The sequence below is a fragment of the Pantherophis guttatus genome, chromosome 6, assembly GCF_059756535.1.
Source record: "Pantherophis guttatus breed Tessera chromosome 6, ASM5975653v1, whole genome shotgun sequence".
Classification (NCBI taxonomy): Eukaryota; Metazoa; Chordata; class Lepidosauria; order Squamata; family Colubridae; genus Pantherophis; species Pantherophis guttatus.
The window spans coordinates 37,953,236-37,978,234 of NC_142068.1; the positions used below are offsets into that span (position 1 = coordinate 37,953,236).

The 24,999-nt window shown below is 35.7% G+C and overlaps 1 protein-coding gene across 2 annotated transcripts in view; it reads left to right on the forward strand.

The window, feature by feature from the left end:
- Positions 1–24,999, forward strand: part of GPC1 (glypican 1) — a 176,489-nt gene that overhangs the window by 139,257 nt on the left and 12,233 nt on the right. For both annotated transcript variants that reach the window (XM_087872697.1, XM_034439496.3), the window contains one exon: positions 14,944–15,335. In XM_087872697.1, the coding sequence (XP_087728823.1) occupies positions 14,944–15,335 (392 nt within the window). The remainder of the gene's footprint in view (positions 1–14,943; positions 15,336–24,999) is intronic.

The window sequence follows — 24,999 nt, forward strand, 5'->3', positions numbered from 1 at the left end:
CTATATTCTGATATTGTTGGAAAAGTCAGCAGTTTTCTGAATTACATAAAATTCTTTCATATAAAATATATTTTCTTTTACATGAAATTCAGACATCCTTTCTATCTGCTTTTTATACAAAGCAATCTAGGAATCCAAAAGTAAGAGTTGAATGAAGGTACCTCAGGTTTTCCAGATACCACCAAAAAACCACAGGCCTTTCAACTTCATATGGCAGCCAGAAAAAGTTGGGTTGCTCTAATGAATAGCAGAGAAATAATGCACTCAAGTTTGTGCAATTTCCGATATTTTTAAGTGATCACATCCCAGTAAAATAACAGTCCTTTAGAGGAAAGCATGTAGACTTTGTGCATTGATATGTCTGTTTTCTGTAAGACAGAATGTTAACAGAGGAATTGATCTGTGTAAAATATGAATAATATTTTTATGTAGATGTGAGCACAAGCACACACGTACACATACACACAATGTCCTGTTTCTGTGGTTATGGAAAATGTAAATCCTGTCCTAACAACAGAAATTCCCAATATCCTATAACATCACTGAATTCTTCCCACATGTGATAGTAGTGATAGCAGATAGCCACTATTTGACCTTAATACTTCCCTTATTGGGAAAAAAATCATATAGTTTGGTCTCTTTTAAAACAAATATAAACTTGTTTTCTTTTAATTTAAAGCAAATAATGTAGAATAAGCTTTTCTCATGTTCTGGATCTTTTTGGTTTATTGTCTATTTGCTCAGCCCAAATTAATTCAACATGTTTCTGAGCCTGGAGAAACAACTGAACTCCACTACACATCACTATCCAATTCAGTAGCCAATTCATTCCACTCCCCTTCACTAATAAAACATTAAAGAGTGCAGGTCAAAGAACCACTGGGAAAAAATTTCATCTGTGCCTCTGGGAAAGAGAAAAATCTTACAGCAGGCAACATTACAGAATGAGTGGGATTACCTTATCTTTTACTACTGGTATTCTCTCACCCATTATACTAAGGTCTGTGTGAAAAAAAAATAAGATATTCCTTGGGTAAACTTTCCATGCCCTATTTTGATTTTTATGATTGGGAAAGACAGGAAAGGAATGCTTTTAACAGCATTTTTTTTCTTAAGTCTTTCTTACCCTCTACAGCGGTTAGCTCATAACCCTACTGGTTTATCTGAACATCCCTTGGCCTGATTCAGCCTATTTTCAGATCTCTTGTTTGTTGGCTTCTTCCCCTCACTTCACATTTTGATTCATTTTGTTCAGTTCTCTGAGTTATCCTGTGATGAAAGAATTCTAATCCCTGTACATAATTTGCAGTGTTCCAAGGGATTGGGAAAAAAGGAAAAAGACTAAAACCACACAGACATAATTTCAGATAAAATAATTTATGGTTAGCCTAGCTGAACAAGTTGCTGCTCTTGAATACAGACTTGGGGTTTAGCACACATTTACTGCAGAGGTAAATGGTGCTTGGAGGCGGATTTCTGAACTTGGTACTTACATGTTGTTTGGATACCTTATCAGCCCTCCTCCTCCTTCATTTATGATTTTCTCATAACACTTCTCGGTTTTATAAAATATGTGAGAGAGAGGGCAAGTTAAAGGCAGCCAAGGACAGTGCTCCATCTATAATATGATGTCCTGGGTCTAACCAATGAGTAATTATCTAGGGACTTCACCCACCTTCTTGGCAATCTTTGATAGAGTTATAAAGGGGTTGTCTGATTTTACCGGCTTTGCCTTTGCATAAATGGAATTACATGAGAATGCCAAGAAACAATTCTTGCAGCCTTGCAATATAAAATAATCTAGGTTTTTCATGCAAATATTTATAATTTACAATTACCTGTGACTTAAAGTTGCTATTATAAAAAGGTTTTAAATGTAGTGCAAAGTATATTAAAGTATAATTAACAGGATATGTACCCTAAGCAATAGATTTAAAATCAGCTGTATAATTTAATTTTGAAATGTAGTTTTCAAAATGTATAAAAAATCGTATTCATCTTTTAAAAGTGATTCAGAAACTTGCATTACATTTCTCTAAATCGCTTTTGAGCCAAAATCTGTATTTTTAACTTTAAAAATTATGGATTGCTGTAGCATTTAAATTAATAAAGGGTCTTTATTAATTTATGACTGATATGACTGATGATTGGCTTGTGTTCTCTGTGGAGGCACCAAATGAATTATCTAAACAGAAAAAAAATCATTGTGGCCTGTTTGGGGAGAAAGTGGGATGGAGAAAAAATAATGTGTTATGTTTATATTTCCAGAACAGCTGCTTGAAATCCAAAATCAAGATACCTCTCCCCAAAATTTTCTGTAACAGAGACTTTAGCAGCTTAATTGTAATGTTTTGTTTTCCAGCAGGATAGGTTGCGGGGGGAGTCATGAGTATGATAAAATGCTGAAAAATAACATAATGATGCTCTACTTGAGCAACATCTCCTTTAGGGTATAATTGGAGGCTTAATGTTCATCCACTCTAACAAAGAAGTAAGTGTGTTCGATTTTAAAGGAGGAAAGCTAATGGTTTTAATTACCAGCACTTAATGACAAAGATTGTTTAATTTTTTTTCCATTTTTAATTATGGGAAGAGCTTAGCTAGCCTCAGACCATATCATTTAGAGATCTTCTGTCCACTGTGTATTAGCTCATATTTTCATAGCAAGAATATTATTGTGATTTTGCATGGTATTTCAAGAGACAAGCTCAGTATTATAAGAACATGATCTCTGCAGAAATAATTCTAGTGGTCCATTAATCACTGGTTTGTGGATACTCCCGTCCATGAGTGTGAAAGGTACTTTTTAAAAAATAATAATAATATTTTTTATACTAAGAAAGACATTCTGAATATCTCATTATAATGAAATGGAGTAAATGCGTGTTCTGAGTTCTTGGTTTGTGTTTTAAATAAATAAGCTACTTTAAAAGCATCGAATTAATAGTTGACCATATAAAGGCCATCTTTCCATCCAAATTCCAGTCCTGCGCCTCAGGAAAATATTGTGAATTCCTTTTAAGTTGTTTAAATTAATGACAAATGAGAGAACCGAGGAATTATTCCTTTCCATCATTCCTTGTTTTAAACTGACTCTCTAAGAAGTAACAGAAGTAACAGATTAACAGAGTTGGAAGGGACCTTGCAGGTCATCTAGTCCAACCCCCTGCCCAAGCAGGAGACCCTACATGTGGCTCTACCTAGGATCGAACTCACAACCTCCTGATTGTGAGGCTAGAGCTCCATTTCTAGGCCACCGGGTCTTGTGGATACGTTTTTGGAATGTTTTTTGGAATGTTTAGCTATTTTTATGTTCATGTTGAAACATGCACATTTGGATGAAAGATAATTTTTCAAAATACAGATGACTAAATGATGCACCAGTAGCCATTTGCATGTTGTTTACCCAGGAAAGGAGTAGCATAATGTGTACGTATTGAAAATCTGATTTTTTATCCAAATCTTGGGAAATAATGAAAACTTAGAACAGCCTTTACCAGTTTTAGTGGCCTCCAAATTCCTACATTTTCCATATTCTCATAGAAGAAGAATCTGTATTTTCTCCTTCAGGGACTTCAACCCTGGGAGTGGCTTGAGGAAATTTCAGGGAGGAGTGCAAGAATGTGAAACTTACATGAAAAAAAATCAGTGAAAAAAAAATGCATTAAAGTTCAAATGAGGTTCAAATAGAATAGGAAGGCTGGTAGGACTGAGTGAACTGATGGGATTAAATATGAGAAAGGAACATCAATGACCATGCAGCAGGAAGCCTGTAACTGCATAGACTGAAGGGAGAGAGGGAAGAAAAGTGCTATGAAGATTGACTCATACGCATCGAGAAGATCACTGGTAGGTTATTGGAAAGATGGGAGTGGAGGCCCAAAGTGTCCTTCTATACAAGACAAAATATTCATTCATTCATTCATTCATTCATTCATTCATTCCATTTAATTTCTATGATTGCCCATTTCAGCCAAGTAACTCTGGGAGGCTTACAATTGTAAATTAGGTATAATTAGTACTACATATAAATATTATAAAACAGTTAAAACAATTAAAGCAGTAGAAATATCCAAAAATACATGCATACAGCAACCAAGATAATTAACCAACCGCTTGGTAAAGCCAAGAAACGAGCCCTCCGCACATTAAGAGCCTCAGGCCCAGGTACACATACAAGTTTTTAAAGCCTTACGAAAGACCAACAGGGCCTTTGAACATACTTAACAAATATTCAGCAAATATGAGGGTTTCTGAAACATCAAAAATGGGCTATGATGCCAAAAATTCGTGATTTTTTTTTTAAGATTAGTAGAGGATTTATTTATTTATTTATTTATTAGTTCAATTTATATGCCGCCCTTGATCTGTCCCCGTACCCACACACACACAAACACAGCCAATCAAGGGTTAAGGAAACACTTTGGAACGCACCCAGGTCTTATCTTCCACTTGGCAGCGATAAACACACCGTCTGCCAAGTGACTTTATTTTCAAAGTAAAAACAGAAAGATAAATACTCAAGAGTCCAAATGTCCGACACTTTAAATCTTTCTCTCAGCAGTTCCGGACGAGGCTTTAGTGACTATCTAAGGTTTGCTTTGTTCGTCACAAAGATCCTTGACCACCACCCTCTATTATATAGTCTCTGGGGTGTGGTCCAGTGACTCAGTTCTAATCCCTAGCACGCCTCCTAAACTGCTGCAAATGTTTATCACGCCTTCGGAGGCGTGCGTCCAGGAATGATGTTTCCTCATCACTCTGATCCAAATCAGCTGTCTCCTCTCCCTCGGCCGGCACTTGAGACAATGCCAGAGGGGAGGGGCCTGGAGAGGGAGGCCTGGCTGACTCCTCTTCCTCATGCTCGGAGCTTTCTTCCTCCGATGGGACAGGCTCAGAGGGTGGGGCCACAACAGCCCTCCTCCGAAGACTCAGGGCGGCTTACAATGCACTTATAGCAATATCCTTCATTCTTTTGTATATACCTGCTTATTAGGACTTTTGGCCCCCCATAAGCGGTGTTTCTACAAAGTCATCTTATTGCCCCCACAATCCGGGTCCTCAATTTACCTACCTCGGAAGGATGGAAGGCTGAGTCAACCTTGAACCTGGTGAGATTTGAACTCACACTAATTGCAGGCAGCTGGCAGCTAAGAGCTACATAACAGCACTTTGTCCACTGCACCACCAAGGCTCTAAAGGATAAATCACAACACAACAATCCTGTAACCTAAGGAAATTGTATCACTATGTAGCTAGTTCACAGAGTACAGCTCTTTGAGAACTTTCAGGCTTTGGGATCAATGAAGCTATTTTAACTTTTGAATTACAGCTGATAAAGGTTTGGAAGGCTGCTACTCCTTCTGCTTCACTTATAATTAAAGCACTGTATACAAGAGCAGACCAGGGGTGAAATGCTCCTGGTTCGGACCGGTTCAGTCGAACCGGTACGCTGGTGGCACGAGGCTCTGCCCACCCACCCGGTCGTCGCTACTTCCTGTTTTTAACCAGGAAGTAACCTATTTTTTACCCTCTGCACATGCGTAGAGAATCCACGTGTGCACGTGACATGTGTGTGTGCACGAGCAAAGCAAGCACGTGTGTGGGGCGCATGCACTTCCAAACCAGTTGTGAAGGTAAGTAGATTTCACCCCTGGAGCAGACTATAGCTTTCCAGATAGTGGGTTGGTTGGTTGGTTGTTCATTTATTTACTTATCTTCTAACCAGTAATTAGTAAAGAAAAAAAAAGGATGAGAGGTCATTAAACCTAATTTAGGATGGCTTTCAGAATGAAAGCATTAAACTTTAATGGGTCTGTGAAAAGAGAAGGCAAAACAGATAGCAGTGTGAATGCCAAGCAAGCCATTTTAGGAGACCATTCCACTGTACAACACAATTAAAAAGTAACCACCTGCCTAACCTTTATTTGGAGGTTGTTCTGGAGGAGCACCTTCAAACATGACATGGAGACATTTCTTTAAAGAGCTCCCATCATTCCTGAGAAAATGAGCTAAAGAGAGGGGAAAAGTTTGTTTTGTTTTGATGAGGTAACCACACACAAAAAATGTCCTGAGGTAGTAATAGCACTCTAACATGCATCGGATATTTTTTATTGCATTCAATAGAAACAAATAAAAAATTATGAGGTTAGTCCTACGTGACCTTCCTTCTCATCTGCTCATTTTGGGACAACTCTTGGGTTGGGTTGTTTTAGTTATTATGGCAACTCTTACTGTTAGTTACTTAGAATGAGAATTGTGCAGCTTAAATTCCTGCTTTCAATAAGAGTTTCAGACACAAGGCAAAAATTTGCTTTGAAGTACATGGGGGCATGAAAGTAACATGCATCTTCCACTTCTAAAACCAAATTGTCTTTTCCCAGGATTATGCAGAAGCAAAACTGTTATTACGCAAAGCTGTGCCATCTTGGGAAATGGAGCAATTGCTTTAACAGGTTGCAGACAAGTGTGACATGCATGCATTCTGAAACATCCTTCAGATCCTAAGCATTGCGCAACTCTATATATTTATTGTAAGCTGCATTTCCAAGGTGGGTTGTGTACAATAATGGAGCGGCAATCCTAGTCAAGTGACTGACTAAAATGAGCTACAAAGAGTATACCTAAATTGTAGTTTTTGCCAGTCAAATCTATTTCTGCAGGTTAATGCTGTCTGTATAAGGCAGTCTCCCCAGCTTGCTTGCCTAGATTCCTAGCAAATATAACCAGTGCTAAGAAGTACAGGAATTCAAGTCCATATATCTGGACAGAGAGGGAGATTTTAAAAATTGCATCAGGTAATATTTCCATGGGCAAGGAGCACTTCAAACTATATCCGATAATAAACTCTGTTTATTATCAGATATAATTTGGAGTGCTCCTTCCCTGAAGCCTATTAGAATTAGAGCTTCTCTACAACTTTCATTGAGCTGTTTCACTGTCTGAAATATGAATGAAAACTGAATAACATTTGAAGAGAGTTCTCAAAGAGCTGTCAAAAACTGTTGCTTCAATAATAATAAATAATAAAACATTTTTTAAAAAACATTTTTTTCATCAACTTTATTTTTAAAAATTCAGATACCAAAATGTGGATTGCTTTAACGGTAACATGTCACCATAGCTTTAATATGCCACCAGACATATCAGGGATTTGCAAAAGTATGATAATATTATAGGGATAAATCTCCAGTCCACAAATATTTTCTGAAATAGAATGTTAAGAGTTCTTTCCAGGCAACAAAGGAAATTGATTTTTATAGCATGGAGGAGAGATAAAATGTGACTACGGTAAGAACTTATGATAAGGAAGATCCTGCCTGAAAACGAAAAGGTTATTCCAACAGTAGGTTTATCCTCTTCTTTCCTCTCACTGGGGAAAATCAATGTCAGAGCCACTGTGCAGCATAAATCCCTTTAGCCTTTTTGAGATGTTAGGTGTTAAATAAACAGGGCCTTTCACATTCCAGATGGAAAGAAGTATCTTAAAACAGGAAGGCTGCATAAAAACAAAGACATCGTTATTTTCAAAGTCCAGTTCACTTGCCATTATAAAATATATATCTAGATAATGTTACTTAAAATTTATTGCCTGAGAATTAGCGTCAGTCCTACTGAGTGGAACAACGTCAACATTTTATTTAATTCTTACTTTGCTTTCCCCCAATTTTTCAGAAATACTGTTTCTCAGTAGGTCTCATGTCTATCCCACCTTCGCCAAACAACCAAATATAAATAAAGCTCTTCACTTTTACTAAAACAACAATATGCTGTATATAAGTTGTGTATATATTTCTTGATATATATACTTCCTACGGCAGTGTGGCTTTTATCTTCAGGCAGGAATCTTTGTTCTCCTAAAGAATAAACAAACATATTAAATGTCATAAAATAAAATTCAGAACAGAAAGGACATGAAACTGTCAATGGTGCTATCTGGTGTTCAGAGTTGGATAAAGTTTTGATTCATTAGTTTCTTTCTACATACAGAAAATTCTGCTTCATTCAAAGCAACCAATATTTGGGTTCAAAATCAAATATCTATTCCGGAAATAAATGGCAACTGTGCACTTCTCTATCTACTTACAGACAATAATGAAGCGGGGATGAAACAAGTTGGTTAAATATACTGAAAGATTAGAACAAGCTTACTTGGGTGGAATAATTCCTGTACAGGTTCTGCAATGGTTAGAGATTTGTGCCATTTGTTACTTGAAAACTGGGAAACTAGGAACCTGGGCTAGTTAATGGGTCCCTTGAGAAGCTCCATCCTCTTTAACACAGTAACTCAGAATTTCTAAATTACTAAATCGGAATGGTACTCATTTCCAAAAGATCAACAATCACAATTTAAGAGCATTACAGGTGAAACTCGAAAAATTAGAATATCGTGCAAAAGTTCATTTATTTCAGTAATGCAACTTAAAAGGTGAAACTAATATATGAGATAGACTCATTACATGCAAAGCGAGATAGTTCAAGCCTTGATTTGTCATACTTTTGATGATTATGACTTACAGCTCATGAAAACTTCAAATTCACAATCTCAGAAAATTAGAATATTGTGAAAAGGTTCAATATTCTAGGCTCAAAGTGTCCCACTCTAATCATTTAATTAAGCCATAACACTTGCAAAGGGTTCCTGAGCCTTTAAATGGTCTCTCAGTCTGGTTCAGTAGGAATCACAATCATGGGAAAGACTGCTGACCTGACAGTTGTGCAGAAAACCATCATTGACACCCTCTATAAGGAGGGAAAGCCTCAAAAGGTAATTGCAAAAGAAGTTGGATGTTCCCAAAGTGCTCTATTAAAGCACATTAATAGAAAGTTATGTGGAAGGGAAAAGTGTGGAAGAAAAAGGTGCACAAGCAGCAGGGATGACTGCAGCCTGTAGAGGATTGTCAGGAAAAGGCCATTCAAAAGTGTTGGGGACTTTCACAAGGAGTGGACTGAGGCTGGAGTCAGTGCATCAAGAGCCACCACACACAGATGGATCCTGGACATTTGTCAAGCCGCTCCTGAACAACAAACAACGTCAGAAACATCTTACCTGGGCTAAAGAAAAAAAGAACTGGTCTGTTGCTCAGTGATCCAAAGTCCTCTTTTCTGATGAGAGCAACTTTTGCATCTCATTTGGAAACCAAGGACCTAGAGTCTGGAGAAAGAATGGAGAGGCACACACTGCAAGATGCTTGAAGTCCAGTGTGAAGTTTCCACAGTCTGTGTTGATTTGGGGAGCCATGTCATCTGCTGGTGGTGGTCCACTGTGCTTCATTAAGTCCAGGGTCAACGCAGCCATCTACGCAGGAGATTTTGGAGCACTTCATGCTTCCTTCCACATGTGAGCTTTATGGGGATGCTGACTTCATTTTCCAGCAGGACTTGGCACTTGCCCACACTGCCAAAAGTACCAAAACCTGGTTCAATGACCATGAGATTACCAGCAAACTCGCCTGACCTGAACCCCATAGAGAATCTATGGGGCATTGCCAAGAGAAAGATAGAGACATGAGACCAAACAATGCAGAAGAGCTGAAGGCTGCTATTGAAGCATCCTGGTCTTCCATAACACCTCAGCAGTGCCACAGGCTGATATCATCCATGCCACGCTGCATTGAGGCAGTAATTGATGCAAAAGGGGCCCAAACCAAGTACTGAGTGCATATGCATGCTTATACTTTTCAGAGGTCCGATATTGTTCTATGTACAATCCTTGTTTTATTGATTTCATGTAATATTCTAATTTTTTGAGATTGTGAATTTGGGGTTTTCATGAGCTGTAAACCATAATCATCAAAAGTATGACAAATCAAGGCTTGCTTGAACTATCTTGCTTTGCATTTAATGAGTCTATCTCATATATTAGTTTCACCTCTTAAGTTGCATTACTGAAATAAATGAACTTTTGCACGATATTCTAATTTTTCGAGTTTCACCTGTATATGGAATTCAAACAATATTATCTAGCAATAAGATAAAGCACCTTCCTTTGTGCAGAAGAAAGTGATTTGTTTTGCTGAGATGGAAGTCTTTGAAAATCTATATTAAAGAAAAGGATTAACATTTAAGATTCACACTGCCCATTTGCAGAATATGCTTACAATACTGTTCAATACAACATCTTATAAGCAGACTGAGAAATTGCTTTTAAAGGCATATCTACAGTTAATTTCTTTGCATACATTTGCATACATACTTTTTCAGATATAAATACACATACAGTCATGCACACACAATTTAAATTTCTATTTAAAGGTTTTTCCATGGACCAGAGGGGGCATGGTTTTGTGTGGTGCCTGCATCCCATGGATGGGGCTTTGCTTGTTTGTGTGGCCCAATTGCTGACATGCCACAGCCCCGTGCCAATGGTTGGGGACCCCTGCATTAACTAACCCTAAATGGCAGATACAAGAAAACTGATGGTAAAGAGAGGAAGGAGAAGGAACTGCAGAGCCGTAAATAACATACTTCAAAATATTTCAGAAGAAATATTTTAGACTTCAAATAAGCATTGCAACAACAACTTTCTGTTATTCATTACAGCAATATTTTTTTCAGGATTCTGTGCAGATCTGAAAAAATACATATTTCTTTAAAGTATTAGCTCTCTAGCTCGGGTGGCTTAAACCATGCTGGCTCAGGAATTCTGGGAGCTGAAGTCCACAAGTCATAAAAGGCCCATAGTTCCCCTTACTTAATGAATTTGAATTTAAAGTGGTATTGCATAAGATTTGAACCACTTCCACTACTATTTTCAAAGCATGCCTAATCTTCAACAATTAACAAGGATTGATAAATCCTTGTTTCATAATTAGAAATTCTATAAGGCAACTGTTTTTGGAGAATGCTTATAACTTCCCAAAATTCACAATGTGTTCATCATCCAGAAAGTTTAGAACCCTTGTTCAATGGCTATTGAAAAATAAATACAGAATAATGTGTATGTCAATTTTAAGAAGCACTCATCTTTCAGCAAGATGATCTATTTTGAAAACTTAACTTTTTCTCTGTACATATCATCTTCAGACATAATTTGCCTTCTCTAGATCTAAATATAGATTAAAATATATAAACTGCTTTGAACATATTCATTGCAATTTCTTATAAAGTATTTACACTGACTTGTACATTATATTAATTCATACTGTGATCAATCTTCCTTTATTCATGAGAATTACTAAAAGAGGGTTTTTATCCTACAATTGGGAGTCTAGTGAACTTTGAAGCAGCCTCTTAGTGTAGACTGATTTTCATTAGTAAATTATTTTACAACAATTGTCTTCATAAGGCATACTTTGCATCTCATAATTTTCAGTGAACTGAACATACTACATCTGAATTCTCTAATCTCATTATTTGTAATAATTTTTACATTCTTTCCAGCCTCTAGTAGAAGACATCAGGCATTAATCTGTTACGGTAAAGACTGTGGTTCCTAAACTTTTCCCATATGATAAACAGAAGCTAATCTGAACCTAGTATGTATCAACTTGCTTGTTACCTTCACATATTGCTCCCATGTTATTCCTTCTCTGGTTTTAAATTACAAGTATTATATTTTCTTGTTGTAATAACCTAGTTATTAGGTCCTTGGGGACTTAATTAAAAGATTGGATGAATTCTCTTAAATCAGGGAGATAGTTCTCACTTGTCAGAAACTATTGTAGATCTTGCATTAGCGAATATAGAAGAGCTACTAATCTTTAAAACTAAATTACACAAGAGAGTTATAGTTGAAGTATATGCATAAACTTGCCTTGTGATATAGTTATTTCAAGAGATATCTTATTTATCTAAAAGAAAGCTTATGTCTTGTCCATTTGCATATGTAGATTCTCCAAAATGGTTTTCTTGGGGCACTTATTGTACTTAAAGAGAGATCAATATATTGGAAAGTGTTGATTATAGTACCATAAAGATCAGTCCTGAGTCATATAACCTTCAATATTTTTGGGTTGTCAAGAGTAATAATCTTCATTAATTAGAGAAATAGATCAAAGTAACATTGAAATTTAACAGAGATAAATATAAAAAACATAAATAATAGATGGAGGTAGGATAGAATAGCTGACCTGGTAGTGCTATTTGTGCAAAAAAATCTGGAATAGTAGTGTGATATGGCAGAGGAGAAAGTGGAGGCAGAATCAGTAGATACAGTAAATGACTTCCAAAGCACATGAATAATAATGTGAAATTAATCACATTATTATTATTATTATTCTGAGATTAGTAATAATCTCAGAAACTGCCTGAACAAGTCCCTGCAATTTTCTTAGCAATTTGTTTCATTAGTGGCTTGTACTCATCAAATTATCTGAAAGAATGCCACATAGAAATCAAAGACCCATTATCTATATTATTGCAAAGTCCAGGATACAAAATAAAGGATAAAAATTATTGGAAGGCACACCAGAACTGATACCTTAATAATAAAAATAGCTAGATGGTGGAACCAGTTGCCCAGATAGGTGGTATTCCACTGGATGGAAACTATTTAGAATGCTTTAATTTGGATTCCTGCATTATGGCCTAAATGTATCTTTCCAACTCTTTGGTCCTCTGGTATTACCTATTAAGGTGATGGCCAAGCAATCTGCTCAATTTTAATGTATATCAGCATTAACATTTAAGAAAGTGTGAAATATTTTCTCTTTTATGGATGGAGGGAATCATCAACATCATCACCAGTTTGTGAATTGTTTAGCACTTACAAATGATTTTAATTGTTCCCTATTTTGAAAAAAAATGTTAGAATGAATAGATTGTTGAAAAATTGCAAAAACAATGAGATATACTGTACCATTTTAACTATTTGTTCAAGAAGCAGTGCTTTTTGAAGGTCTACAAGAACTTTTTGCTGCTATGAATGATTTCTGGGCTTTTATTAAGTCTAAAGGCAAAACACTTCAGCCACCTCTTGAAATATTAATATTTCTTTTTGCTGCTATGAATGATTTCTGGGCTTTTATTAAGTCTAAAGGCAAAACACTTCAGCCACTTCTTGAAATATTAACATTTCTTCCTCATAATCTGCATGTATAACTGTATATTATCTCTTTGTAGTAGAGGTATGATTGACCAACTGCTATAGCAAAATTGTTCTGGTGTACCCAACAGACTTGGGGACCTCAGAGTGATATGGAGTCCATAAAGGGGCTAATTTGACGTTGTCGCCAGGGGAGTGGTGGGGGGTTATTGCTTTTTCTTTATGTTCTTAAATAAATAGCTGCGGTCTGAAAGAATCAAAGAGAATGGTACTATTGTTTGTGGATACTAATATCAGTCAATGCTGCTCTATCCAGATACTATGATATGTAAAAATACTTGGTCTGATTCAATAAAGTAATACAGATTGGCAACTCAACATTTCGTAATTTCTGTTCATAATTTCAAAGAAACATGTAGATATTGTTTTATTTCATAGAAGGTAGATAAGATAAACTAAGATAAGACTATGTAATGTGTAGTAGTTCTTCAACAGTTTTATTTTTTAATTGTGGCATCTTTCAACATTTTTTTCCAACTAAGCTAAGTGAAATGAAGAATGCTTGGGATTCTAGGATAGGAACAGATTTCTGTGTGAAAGGACTGTGAATTCAATAGTTATAAAGCTAAAATCTTTTACAACATGCTCTGAGATACATTTGTTTTCATTCTAGGTATGCATTCATGCAAGATTCTTATTTGCTTAACCATTCTTTTCCAAATGACCCACATTTGGCTGGAGTCACACCACATGTTTAGCTATAAATCATTGTTTACAAACCATAATGTTTATATTGACAAATCACTGAGCAAAAACCAAATAAACCGTATTTATGTGATTTCAGGCCAGGTTTGTGCTTTTTGCAGCTGATTTTGGTTGGTGGATATTGTCAAGTAACTGATAAAACTAAATAAGAGTTTCACAGATCTGGAATCAGTACTACCTTCAATTGACTCAAAGCTAGGATGATTCCCCTAATTTTCTCTGTTAGGGTTAATGGAGCTCTTAGTTCTTATTTTTCTGTTTTACAAGGGATGCCTTGCACTAAAGTGTACTAGCATTATAGTATTTAATGACCTGCTATTGTTAGTATAAATATTCACAAATGATATCTAAAAGGAAATAATGTCTCAGCACCTTGGAAAAATGCTTTGAAAAGATATAGTATTTGTTCTCCTTTAATAAATGTTAGATTGGTGGTAATGAACATGACGCTATTTGTCATGTTATACCTTTTAAATCATAAAGGTTTGGTAAATTGTCAAATAATTTTCTAAATGTCCTCTTTTAATACCAAAAGCAAATATTGAAACCTTTTAGTCTTCATACATAGAACTACTAGATATATTTATTGTTGATATATTCTCTTAAATAAGATGGTAAGCTTATGCACATATGTTTCTGTCAGGAGCAGAAGCATGGGAAACAATCTTTTACCATCTTTTAATCCCTTTGACCTTTTATCGTATTGATTTATATAGTGATTTGCATATATTATCTTGGGAATTAAGCAGTATGATAAAATTTAAATGTAATTGTTATCTGTTACCATTTCAGTAAAAATATGTTTGGGCATATTTCACATAGAATAATTTTTTGCCAAAATTTCATCAATGCCTGATTTCCAAATATACAATAAATGAGAATGAATGTAGTGTTGTGTCTTACACATTCATGGGAATATTGAAGAAGTATTATTCTGGGCATGAGATTTTTGGGAGAAATATTTTACAGTTCTGAATGTGAATCTGGTTTTGCATCTATGCAGTCAAACAACCAATGCAGATGACAGGTATTCATTTTCTATGCTTGAAGATACCAGTGTACTTAACATATCAGTTTTTTTCATTTCCTTTTAGCAATGGTGCAATAGTTTAATTTGAAGATGTCTTTAATTCAGGTTAATTTCATTCCAGAGATTCTTCTAGTGACCTGTTCTCCTACTTTTTTTATTTCAGGTTACTTCCAGGATTTGTTAAACAAGTCAGAGAAGGCACTTTATGACACATTTCCTGGTATGTATGGAGACCTTTATCTCCAGAACGTAAAGCTTTTCAAAGACTTGTATAGTGAGCTGCGGCATTATTATCGAGGTCCCAATATCAACTTAGAAGAAGCCCTCAATGAATTTTGGACTCACCTGCTAGAGCGGCTCTTCAAGTTGATGAATCCCCAGTACCAGCTTCCGGATGAATATATGGACTGCATAGTGAAGCACTCGGAACAGCATAAGCCATTTGGAGAGATTCCAAGGGACCTGAAGCTCAAGGCAACAAGGGCCTTTATTGCAGTCCGTTCCTTTGTGCAGGGACTTGGTGTGGGCAACGATGTTGTCAGAAAGGTCTCCCAGGTAGGTCAGCTTAAATTCCTGAGAAGTTTTAAAGTACCTATTTACTCTGGGAAATATATTTACTGTTGTATTAGAAAAGGCAGACAAATTCATTGATTGGTGTCATTTCTGTTTTGCATAAATGATTACCTCAAGCAGAGAGCTCTCTTTAGTGAGTGCTGTTCCTAAAGTTTTGTCATAGCAGGATCCATCCTGCAATTCAGCAAAGCAGTGGGACTCTTTTCTTTTTTTAGTGTTAAATTACTGGGAGGTACCTTTTTTCTTTGCTATATTACATCAGATCAATCTAGTGTCTGGTGTACTGTGGGGAAAAAACACAAAAGTGACTACCAAAGCTAAATACACTGGGAAGGAATGGCTGGGTGGCATCTGCATATTGAAACTTGGAAGCTGCCCAAAGTCATTTGCTGTGTCTATAGAAGGAAATAGTAACATGTTAGGTAACCATACTGAATAGTCAAATGCCTTCAGTAACTCACAAGGATAGAATATAGTTAGAATTAAAATTTATTAACATTTGTAGCTTGTTTTCATTGAATTCTAGATAACATGGTGGTCATCTTGTTAAAAAATGAATTCCTTAGAACTATTTCATTGCAGCATTGTTGATTCTCCTTCCATTTTCATATTACTGGTTTTTTCAAATTCATTGTTTTTTTATCAAAAACTACAATAAGGTGAAATGGGGATGTTTAGGATCCTATCACATGGCATTTCCAGAGAATTATAAAACGTTAAATCATAGTAGCTTCAATATTACTGAAAATATTAAGGGAAGGAGCCTGAAGGAAACTAAATATTTGCTCTAAAACATGTCCGTCATCTTTTATTCTTGATATTATAAAACATGAACAGAGAAAGAATGTGCAGATTAACACAATAAAACACGGAGAGGGTGTACAGAGATTATAGTTAGTTTGTCTCCCAATGAAAATTTACATGTTTTTTCGACACAAATGGCCTGTAAAATACATGTCTTCAGAGTTCATAAAGAAAAACAAATAGCTGGAGTATCCAAATGTTTTATGTATCAATGTGGTATTATAAATAATTTGAAAGTGACTGAGCCTTTATGCCCAGCAGTAGCATTGGACTTTTGGGCCATCAAGCAGATTGAACACAGAGAAGAACATAAGCTGTATAAGAAGTTGGCACAATTCAGATAAAAATATAAAGTCTTCTTGTTTTCCTTTTGGGTATTCAATATGCTTCAGGTTTAAAATAATATTCCACTTGGGCCTGAAAGTGTGAATTAGCTAGTTTAACCAGTCTGTCTTCATTTCCCCTTTCCTGGGTGTCCTCAATTCAGAAGTGTTTGGTTCATAAGTACAGACATTAAGTCATGCATTCCAGGACAAATGACTTTCTATGTCAGTAAATGCATTTATCACCTGATTGGTGGTATGTGAAACTGTGGTATGTGAACCAGTGTTATTTTGCAAAGTAAATTTTTGCATTTAGAATTTGCAAAAAAATTAGTGTAAGCATATTTGGGATAAAACAACTGGCTGCCCCTTTCGTCATGCTTGCTAAAGCTATGATGAGTGGCAGAGTATAGTAATTATAGATTCTCTGGTGTACGTCTATGAAAGCAAGGCGGGGGGAGATACATCTGAATAAAGGTAGCCTGCACTAGTGCAGTGAAGTTGTTCTATACATGCAGGGAATGAATAGAAAGTGAACACAAGGAAGGAAGAGGGGGAAGCTGCTTAGAACTGTGTTATAAAATGATGCTGAGGTACAATAAAAATATTCTATTTCTTGTGTTTATCCTCAAGTCTCATTAGATATCCCCTTGCAAGTATCAATAGTAAAATAAACTTTCCTTTGGTATAGCAAAGAAATGATCAATCATACAGTGCTGGAGAATAAACATTTAGAATCGTTGTATTTCCTGTGCTTTGTTTGTAGATGTTTGCCATGTAATTTCCTTTATCTAAGATAAAATACACCCAATTTGCATGATTGCTCAGCTCTGTATTCATATCTATCTGCAAAGATTTTTTTATTTATTTATTTCATATTACTTAATATGGATATAGCAATCTGTGCCATTCTTGTTGTAGTTGATTCTTATTCAGTAAAATCTGCAGTAGACAAAGCAAAGAAAAATACACTACTCATAAGCCAGCCTTAGAGAAAGCTAGTAAATAACATAAAGAGAAGGACTGGTTTTTTTGGTTAGCTCAAGCAACATTTACATTTGTAATTACTTCTGCTTTTTATTTTTGCTACAGTTAAAGTTCCTTGTCCCAGCTTCCAGGACTTGTATCTTTTGAACATTTCAACCATTTTGCTTTTCAGTTTGCCCTTCAGTTGAATCATTACATTCCAGAAGCTCTTGTAGAAATAGAAAGGTCTGCATGCAGGCTGGATTGAAAGAATAGAGAATGAAAGCTCTTTACCGAATTGTCCGTTAGATGGGCTCTTCTCACAACCCCAGTCTCTCTTTCCCAGAAATGGCATAAAGCATTACTTTCCCCTGTTAGTCATCCTCAATGAAGAGTAATTCAAACTCTTTTTGACTATTTTAAAATATCTTTATTTTAATATGAATGAAATATGAAATATTTTGCTGTTTGATGACTTTACGTGGCCAGCCTAGAAATCTCTTGCCAGACTTTTCTTAGCATATGTGAGATTTTACAACCTGCTAAGAAGGCATTTTGTATTATCCACAAGATAATCCCTGGTTAATACTTTCATATACCACTTTAATTCTGCTGGCAGGTTAGCAGAATTAAGGAAAATAGGCCAGTGCTGGAAGCAGCTTCTTGAATGAATCCATGAGAATGCATTTCACACACTATAAGGTGTTTTTTTCAACAGTCACCCTGTGGTAAGCACCCTATGGAAGTCGGTCAAGTGAAAGAACCAACACAACAATATACCTTGGATTTTCTCTGTCACACACTGGATCATGTGAACATTTTCTCCTGATCGTCTAAGTGTATTGACTTCTGTATAGCAATTTTTGTCCAATAATATGCTTCCTTTTCATAGCAGTAACCCGAATTAGTAAACAAGTGAATGAGACTTTTTGTTCAGATGTAATAAAATTATAGGGGATGTGGTGGCTCAGTGGCTAAGATGCTGAGCTTGCCTATCGAAAGGTCGGCAGTTCAGTTCAAATCCCTAGTGCCACGTAACGGGGTGAGCTCCCATTACTTGTCCCAGCTTCTGCCAACCTAGCAGTTCGAAAGCATGTAAAAAATGCAAGTAGAAAAATAGGACCACCTTTGGTGGGAAGGTAACAGCGTTCCGTGCGCCTTTGGCATTTAGTCATGCTGGTCACATGACCACGGAGACATCTTCAGACAGCGCTGGCTCTTCGGCTTTGAAACGGAGATGAGCATCGCCCCCTAGAGTCGGGAACGACTAGCACATATGTGTGAGGGGAACCTTTACCTTTACTAATAGAATTATGTTAAAAGGTGTATCAGTATAACAAACTTCATTGTGATTTAAAACGGCATTATTCAGACACTAGATCTATTTTAAAATAGTGTTCCAAGGCCTAGGGACAAGTTATAAAGCTAAGGGAATCATAATTAAGTGATTTTTAATCACTTAATAATTACATTTACCATGAAATTAAATTCATATTACATTTTTAATGTCTCATGGTTCCAACAAAATAAACAAATAGTTACAGTATAATAATGTTGTACTTTATTCCATTAAGTAATGTTAATAAAGGACCATACATCCTTCTATAAATTTAGACTAGCTCTCCAGATTGCAAAGCACTGTTCTGTTGGAAGACCATAAGTTTCTAAGAGCAAAAGCTTGAAAGGCATACCATAACAGATTTTTTTTTTTTCATAATATCACAAAACTTTTCTCAACATGTCTTCGGGGGACCAGGTTGGGGAAGGCCGGAATTGGCCCTTAGGCCCAAATTAGATTGATGTGACAGACCCATCTGTTAAAACAGATGGTGGACTACCCCGTAGCCCCTCTCCCTCCTCCCATTCCTTTATCCCCAGTGGAATTCCTCTCTGTCCTTGGCAGAAGAAATCAGGGCTTGAAACAAAGAGTGTGGGAGGATGATGCTCCATCAGCATATCTCCTTTTGGCCTCAGTTTTGAGGTAAACTTCAAAAGATAATATGTTGTTCCACATATTGGAGAAATAAAAAAAATCCAATATAAATTCTAAATCATCCTCCAGTTGAATTTTGTTTTCATTCCGGAATTCTGTCAATATTTTTAATATAAGAGAAAGTGAAGAAGAATACACTAGCTCCTTCTCCGCCTCATCAGTCTTGCCCTCTTCATCCTACCAAGCTCTTTATGTTATGTAGGATCCTGGAATTTCCACATCAGCCAGCCAGCTAATTCTGAAATTTAGAACAGAGGAACTTCAGAAGACTTTCAAGGAATGTCCTTTTCTAAATCAAAAAGCAGATAACTGCATATAAGAAGTGATTATCACAGAGAAATAATTTTACTGATAATATTGCTACAATTTACTCTGTACATACACATGCACACACACATATATTGAAAGATATTTCTGGTGGATCTATAAACACATTCCCTTTAACTTAATTGACTTGAACAAGCAGTTTGTGGAAAATAAATACCACTTCAGTATAGAGGATTATAATACATTTTCATTTTGCTGTCTATCCAAGTGTCTTTTTTCCTCATGAAAGATCTCTAGTTTTCTATTGGTTTTTAAGGTAGACGGTAAGTATACTGCAAGCAACAGTTCTTGGAGTATTAGTCATTTTGCAACACAGGTGCTGTAACAGTTCGGCTTCTCCTTTTTCTTTTTATGCTATGGATTGGAAGTGACCATGGAGCAAAGGAGCCTTGTTTTTGCTACCATCGTTCAGGTAGAATAAATACATGAACCCAGTCTTATTAAGGACTATTTGTTATCACATTAATTTAATCCTCTCTCTTCCCCACACACATAACTCACAAAGGCATGTCAGTCCATTTCTCAACTTAGATCATAAGTATACAATATTGGCAGGTGACAGCTTTCATAAAATGTAATTGTTTTATCAAGAATAAAATATAGCACTATAGGTGTGTTTGTTGCATTCCATTAGACACTAAAATACAATATATCCCTGTATTAAAATGACTATTAAAATGTATTTTCATCTTGTTTTGTAGACTTCTATGTATGTGTTTGACTGTCTTCAAGTTTTATAAAATTTATGAAAATATGAATCTTTTTAAATCAAGAAAAATTGCTCTACAACAGATTAAAAAATCTAAACTAATCCCTAATTCAGTGGAGATTGTGTTCATCATTAAAGATTCTGACCTTTGTGTGTCCTTGATGGATAAACATAAGTTGTTTATGAATTTCATTTGAATGGGCTGATTATAGACTTACCATATTTAGAGTATAAACAATTGTAGTCACATTAATTTAAATGAGCATACCTATGAATAACTAAGTCTAAATAATTACAGTTAGCCCTTAATACCGGTATATGAGCTGGTAATATACTTTCTGCTTATGTATTTATCTGAGAAACCCGTATATTCTATTTTCATCTCACTTATAATTATGTTAACTCTGCAAACTGCTGAGTGTCCTGGCATATATTTTTTTTAAATGTAAAAATGTTTTTAACATAAATTATATCAAACCTAAATGACATACTACTCTGATTTCCTATGAGGTAATTATTGAAAAAAAGACAAATAATTCTAAGTGTTGCCTAGTTGATGTGAATAAGTAACCTCTAGTTGAATTCTCAGCCAGAATACTTTGACATAGAAATAATAAAATGGATCTTTTAAAAATACATAATATTACATTGGCCTTGATATCCTGCTTATCCATATTATTTATTCATTCATTGTAGAGTATAATGTGTATATTTCTTATGAACAAAGAGATTATTTATCAGGATTCTCAAACCTAAACAAATGTAACTACTTTGTAATATGGCCTTGGAAAATACGTCTTTAATATTCCTCAATTAAAGGTAAAAGGAGATCTTAAAGTGTCAAGCAGAACATTCATCTCTTTGATGAAAGCTTGTTAGAACAATCTGAATGAGATACCCCACCAACCAAAATTTAGCTCTCTAAAATTCCTGCTGAATAGGATCAGAATTAATAGTAATAAATCAAATTATAAAAAGTAATTCTATTTTAGTAATGCATTTGCTACCAATAAATCAGTTCTGCCCCATGTTGAGAAATTGATAAATCAAAAAGTGCTGAAGGCCCAGTGAAATTAAACTCTCTTTAAATATCCCAAAGGAGCTGTATGGATGTTAGAGGTAAAGAATTCCAAAGTATGGGAGCTGCCACAGAGAAGCCTCATTGTCTTGCTCATGGCAGTTCAGATACAAGGTAGTCCTACCGTAATCAAGACATGTTTATCTATTTGTTGCCTTGATAATGGATCTGCCTTTTCTGAGTTAAAGTCATCTTCTACATATGGTCTCATAACAAGCTTTCCAGAGAACTGTTCTCAATGAATGGATAGATTAACCTCTGGCAGGATGGTGGTTAGTATAATGAAAGCCAGCTGGGTGGCTTTGGGCCAGGCAACTCATCTCACAGGTGGTTGTTGCAGGGAAAATAGGAGGAGAAAGAAATATTAGGTATGTTCACCATCTTATTTATAAAAATAATAAAGACAAGTTACTAAAATCTAAATAAACAATTTAATACCGTGTTAGCATCAAGTTTTATTAGTAATTTATAGTAGATAACCAAGACAGCAAAGTCAGGACAGTTGTTACCATGCTTTGGCTGGATTGACTTACCAGTAATATCAATATACATATTCAGGATCCACTATAATTTTTGTGTTCCCTCCAAAAGCTACTTCAGAATACACTTATTATTGATCCTATTTGAATCAGTTCATGACTGTCCGTCCTTTAGTATGCAAATTTGTTGTTGGAACCTCCTTTGATGATCACAATTCTTTTGGAAGGCTTTCCTTGTTTATCTATGTCCATTTCCATCTTTGGTGACTTTACATTCCAATATTGTTTCTTATCTATTTTAATGGCTCACTTAAATTTTGTAAGTTCTTTCTGAGATCATTGTCTTTCTTGGCTTTGGCTTCTTTTCTGGAGAGTTTCCACCATCTGTTCTGACTTCCAGTTTACTTTCTTCTGTCTATTGGCAGTCTCTTTTCCATTCATTCTTAACTTCTTTGATTTCATTCCATAGTTCCTCTGGTTCCTTACTAGTGAAGTTCAGGACTTCAAAGCAGTTCCTAGTGATCTTGAAAACAGCCAGCATATGTTCAAGATCATGTTGTAGAAATTGGATAACTTTGTTCTTCTTTAGTTTGATTTGGAACTTGCACATGATCTGCTCCACAGTCAGTTCTTAAGCATGATTTTGTTATTATAACTGAACTTTTCCAATTCCTTTTACCAAACCAATCAATTTGAAAGTATCCAAGTACAGTCCATTTTGTTTATGCTTTATACAGTACTTTTGGATAATCTGATCCATAGTGTCATTGTTATACTAATGATATCTCTACTGGTCTTTGGTGATCTTTGATGTCAATATGTGATGACTCATAATAAAGTGTCTTAGTAATATTTACTCTTTGATCCCATCTTAATGCCTTAAATAGAATGTGACTCAGGAGTTGGAGATTGTTGAGGGTTGTGTGTGTGTGTGTGTGTGTTTCAATCTGGTCTTCCTTTCCATCCTTCATGATGGCTTCCCATTCTTTGTCTCCAAGTCTCCCAGATTGTCTCAGTTTTTTGATCTGCAACCTCAGATCTTGACTGAGGATCAACTAATTTGGAATCAATTTATTGATTTTATTAATAAGAGTCACTTAATTTTCATTTGATGAATGCTTATAGAATCTGTGGGTTCTGAAAGGGAAATCTGTGGCTTTATTAGGGTAATCCTGATAGTTTCATGCCTAAATTACTGCAATAATCCCAATTCTTATTACTGCCCCCCAATCTTAGTTAGAACACTACCATTTAAGCTGTTTTGGACACTCCATCCTACTCTATTCCTACTGGAATTCTCATTGCAAAACAGGAATCTTCACTTGTTTCCTATCTGAATTAAGACTCCAGTTTAAACTATTCTTATTTGTGATTAAAGACTTCCAGTTACACAGACAACAGCAGCCTAGTACCTGTCTATCCTTAGTTCTCCATACAACATTGTTCACTCCTTATATCCTTCTAATTCAATAATTTACTTCAATTTTTCATTCCAGAGTTATAGCTTCTAACTTCCAGGCTTTGGGGGACTTAACCTTGCAACCCTGGAACAGCCTATCTCCCCCCCTTCCCGTCAATTGAATGAACATATATATATGGCCATTGGATATCTTGTTTTTGTGTTGACTAGCAAACCAGATTCATAAACTGAGATTTGAAATGAAGTTGAAAACTATGCTTTTTGCTAAGTTTTAGTTTGGCCATCATTTTTCCATCATATCTATAACCCGATCAGTGGTGGGTTCCTCCCGGTTCGGCCAAGCCGGTAGTGGTGACGCTATTACGTCTTCAGGAGCTGGGCCCTCCCGCCCGCCCCTGCGGTATTCCTACCTTTTATTTCTTCTTTTTTTGCCCAGCTGAGAGGTGCGGCAGAGTGGATTGCCGCACCTCAGCTGGGCTGTTTCACAACACGATCAAAGAGGCGATCAGACGCAAAGCGCATGCACAAAGAGAACCGGTAGTAAAGCTGGTTAGAACCCACCACTAAACCCAATCAATAACAAGAATTTAATACATTTTGGAGGTATATTACGATAGAAATGGAACTGACTTTTACACTAAATGCTAAGATAACAGAAGACAAAAATAGATGAGAAAAAAGTGCATTATCTCTTATATTTTTCAAAATTCAAACTTTATTTGAGTTCTAAATTATAGTTAATACTACCTATGTTTTGATACATTAATTGAATTGAGGCCCACATTAATGAAAATGAGGAAACTTGTCAAATAATTGACTTTATTGTCTGATTTCAGATTCATGGAAATTTTAGTAAACTTATTGCCAAAGTATATTTATTTATACATAGGTACATAATGTGCATAGATACATAAAATATATTTCCCACAGTTCTGTCAATAGGATCTTTTTAAAATCTTCTGGAACAGTTGATTCTGAATATTCAGAGAATATTTCATATTTGATTTCCAGTAGGGTTTGATGTGATAAATCACAGTGATTCTGCACTACCTGACTGAATGACAATTTGACAATTATTTATAGGTATCTTATTATTGTAGCAGTTAAGGCATTAGACTAGAAAGCAGGAGACAGTGAGTTCTAGTCTTGCCTTAGGCACAAAGCCCACTGGGTAATAATTTCAGTCTTTCTCTCAGCCCTAGGCATACTTTCTCTCAGCCCTAGGCAGGAGGCAATGGCAAACCACTTCCGAAAAACCTTGCCAAGAAAACTTAAAGGACTTGTCCAGGCAGTCTCCAAGAAATCAGACATGACTGAACAGAAGAACAGAAAAAATATTCATCTGTAATATTTATGTGCTTGTTTCTTTATTCTTCTGGCCTTTTTTAAATTGGCAGGACATCAAAGAAACAATTGTAGGGTAACTTACAAGTTTTATGCTTTCAGACCTGAATATATTCTAAATGTTCATATTTCAGAATGCATGTTTTTCAAGGATTTTGAAATGTTTCATTCTTATCATCTCTGAAAAGCAGTCCTACTCTGAA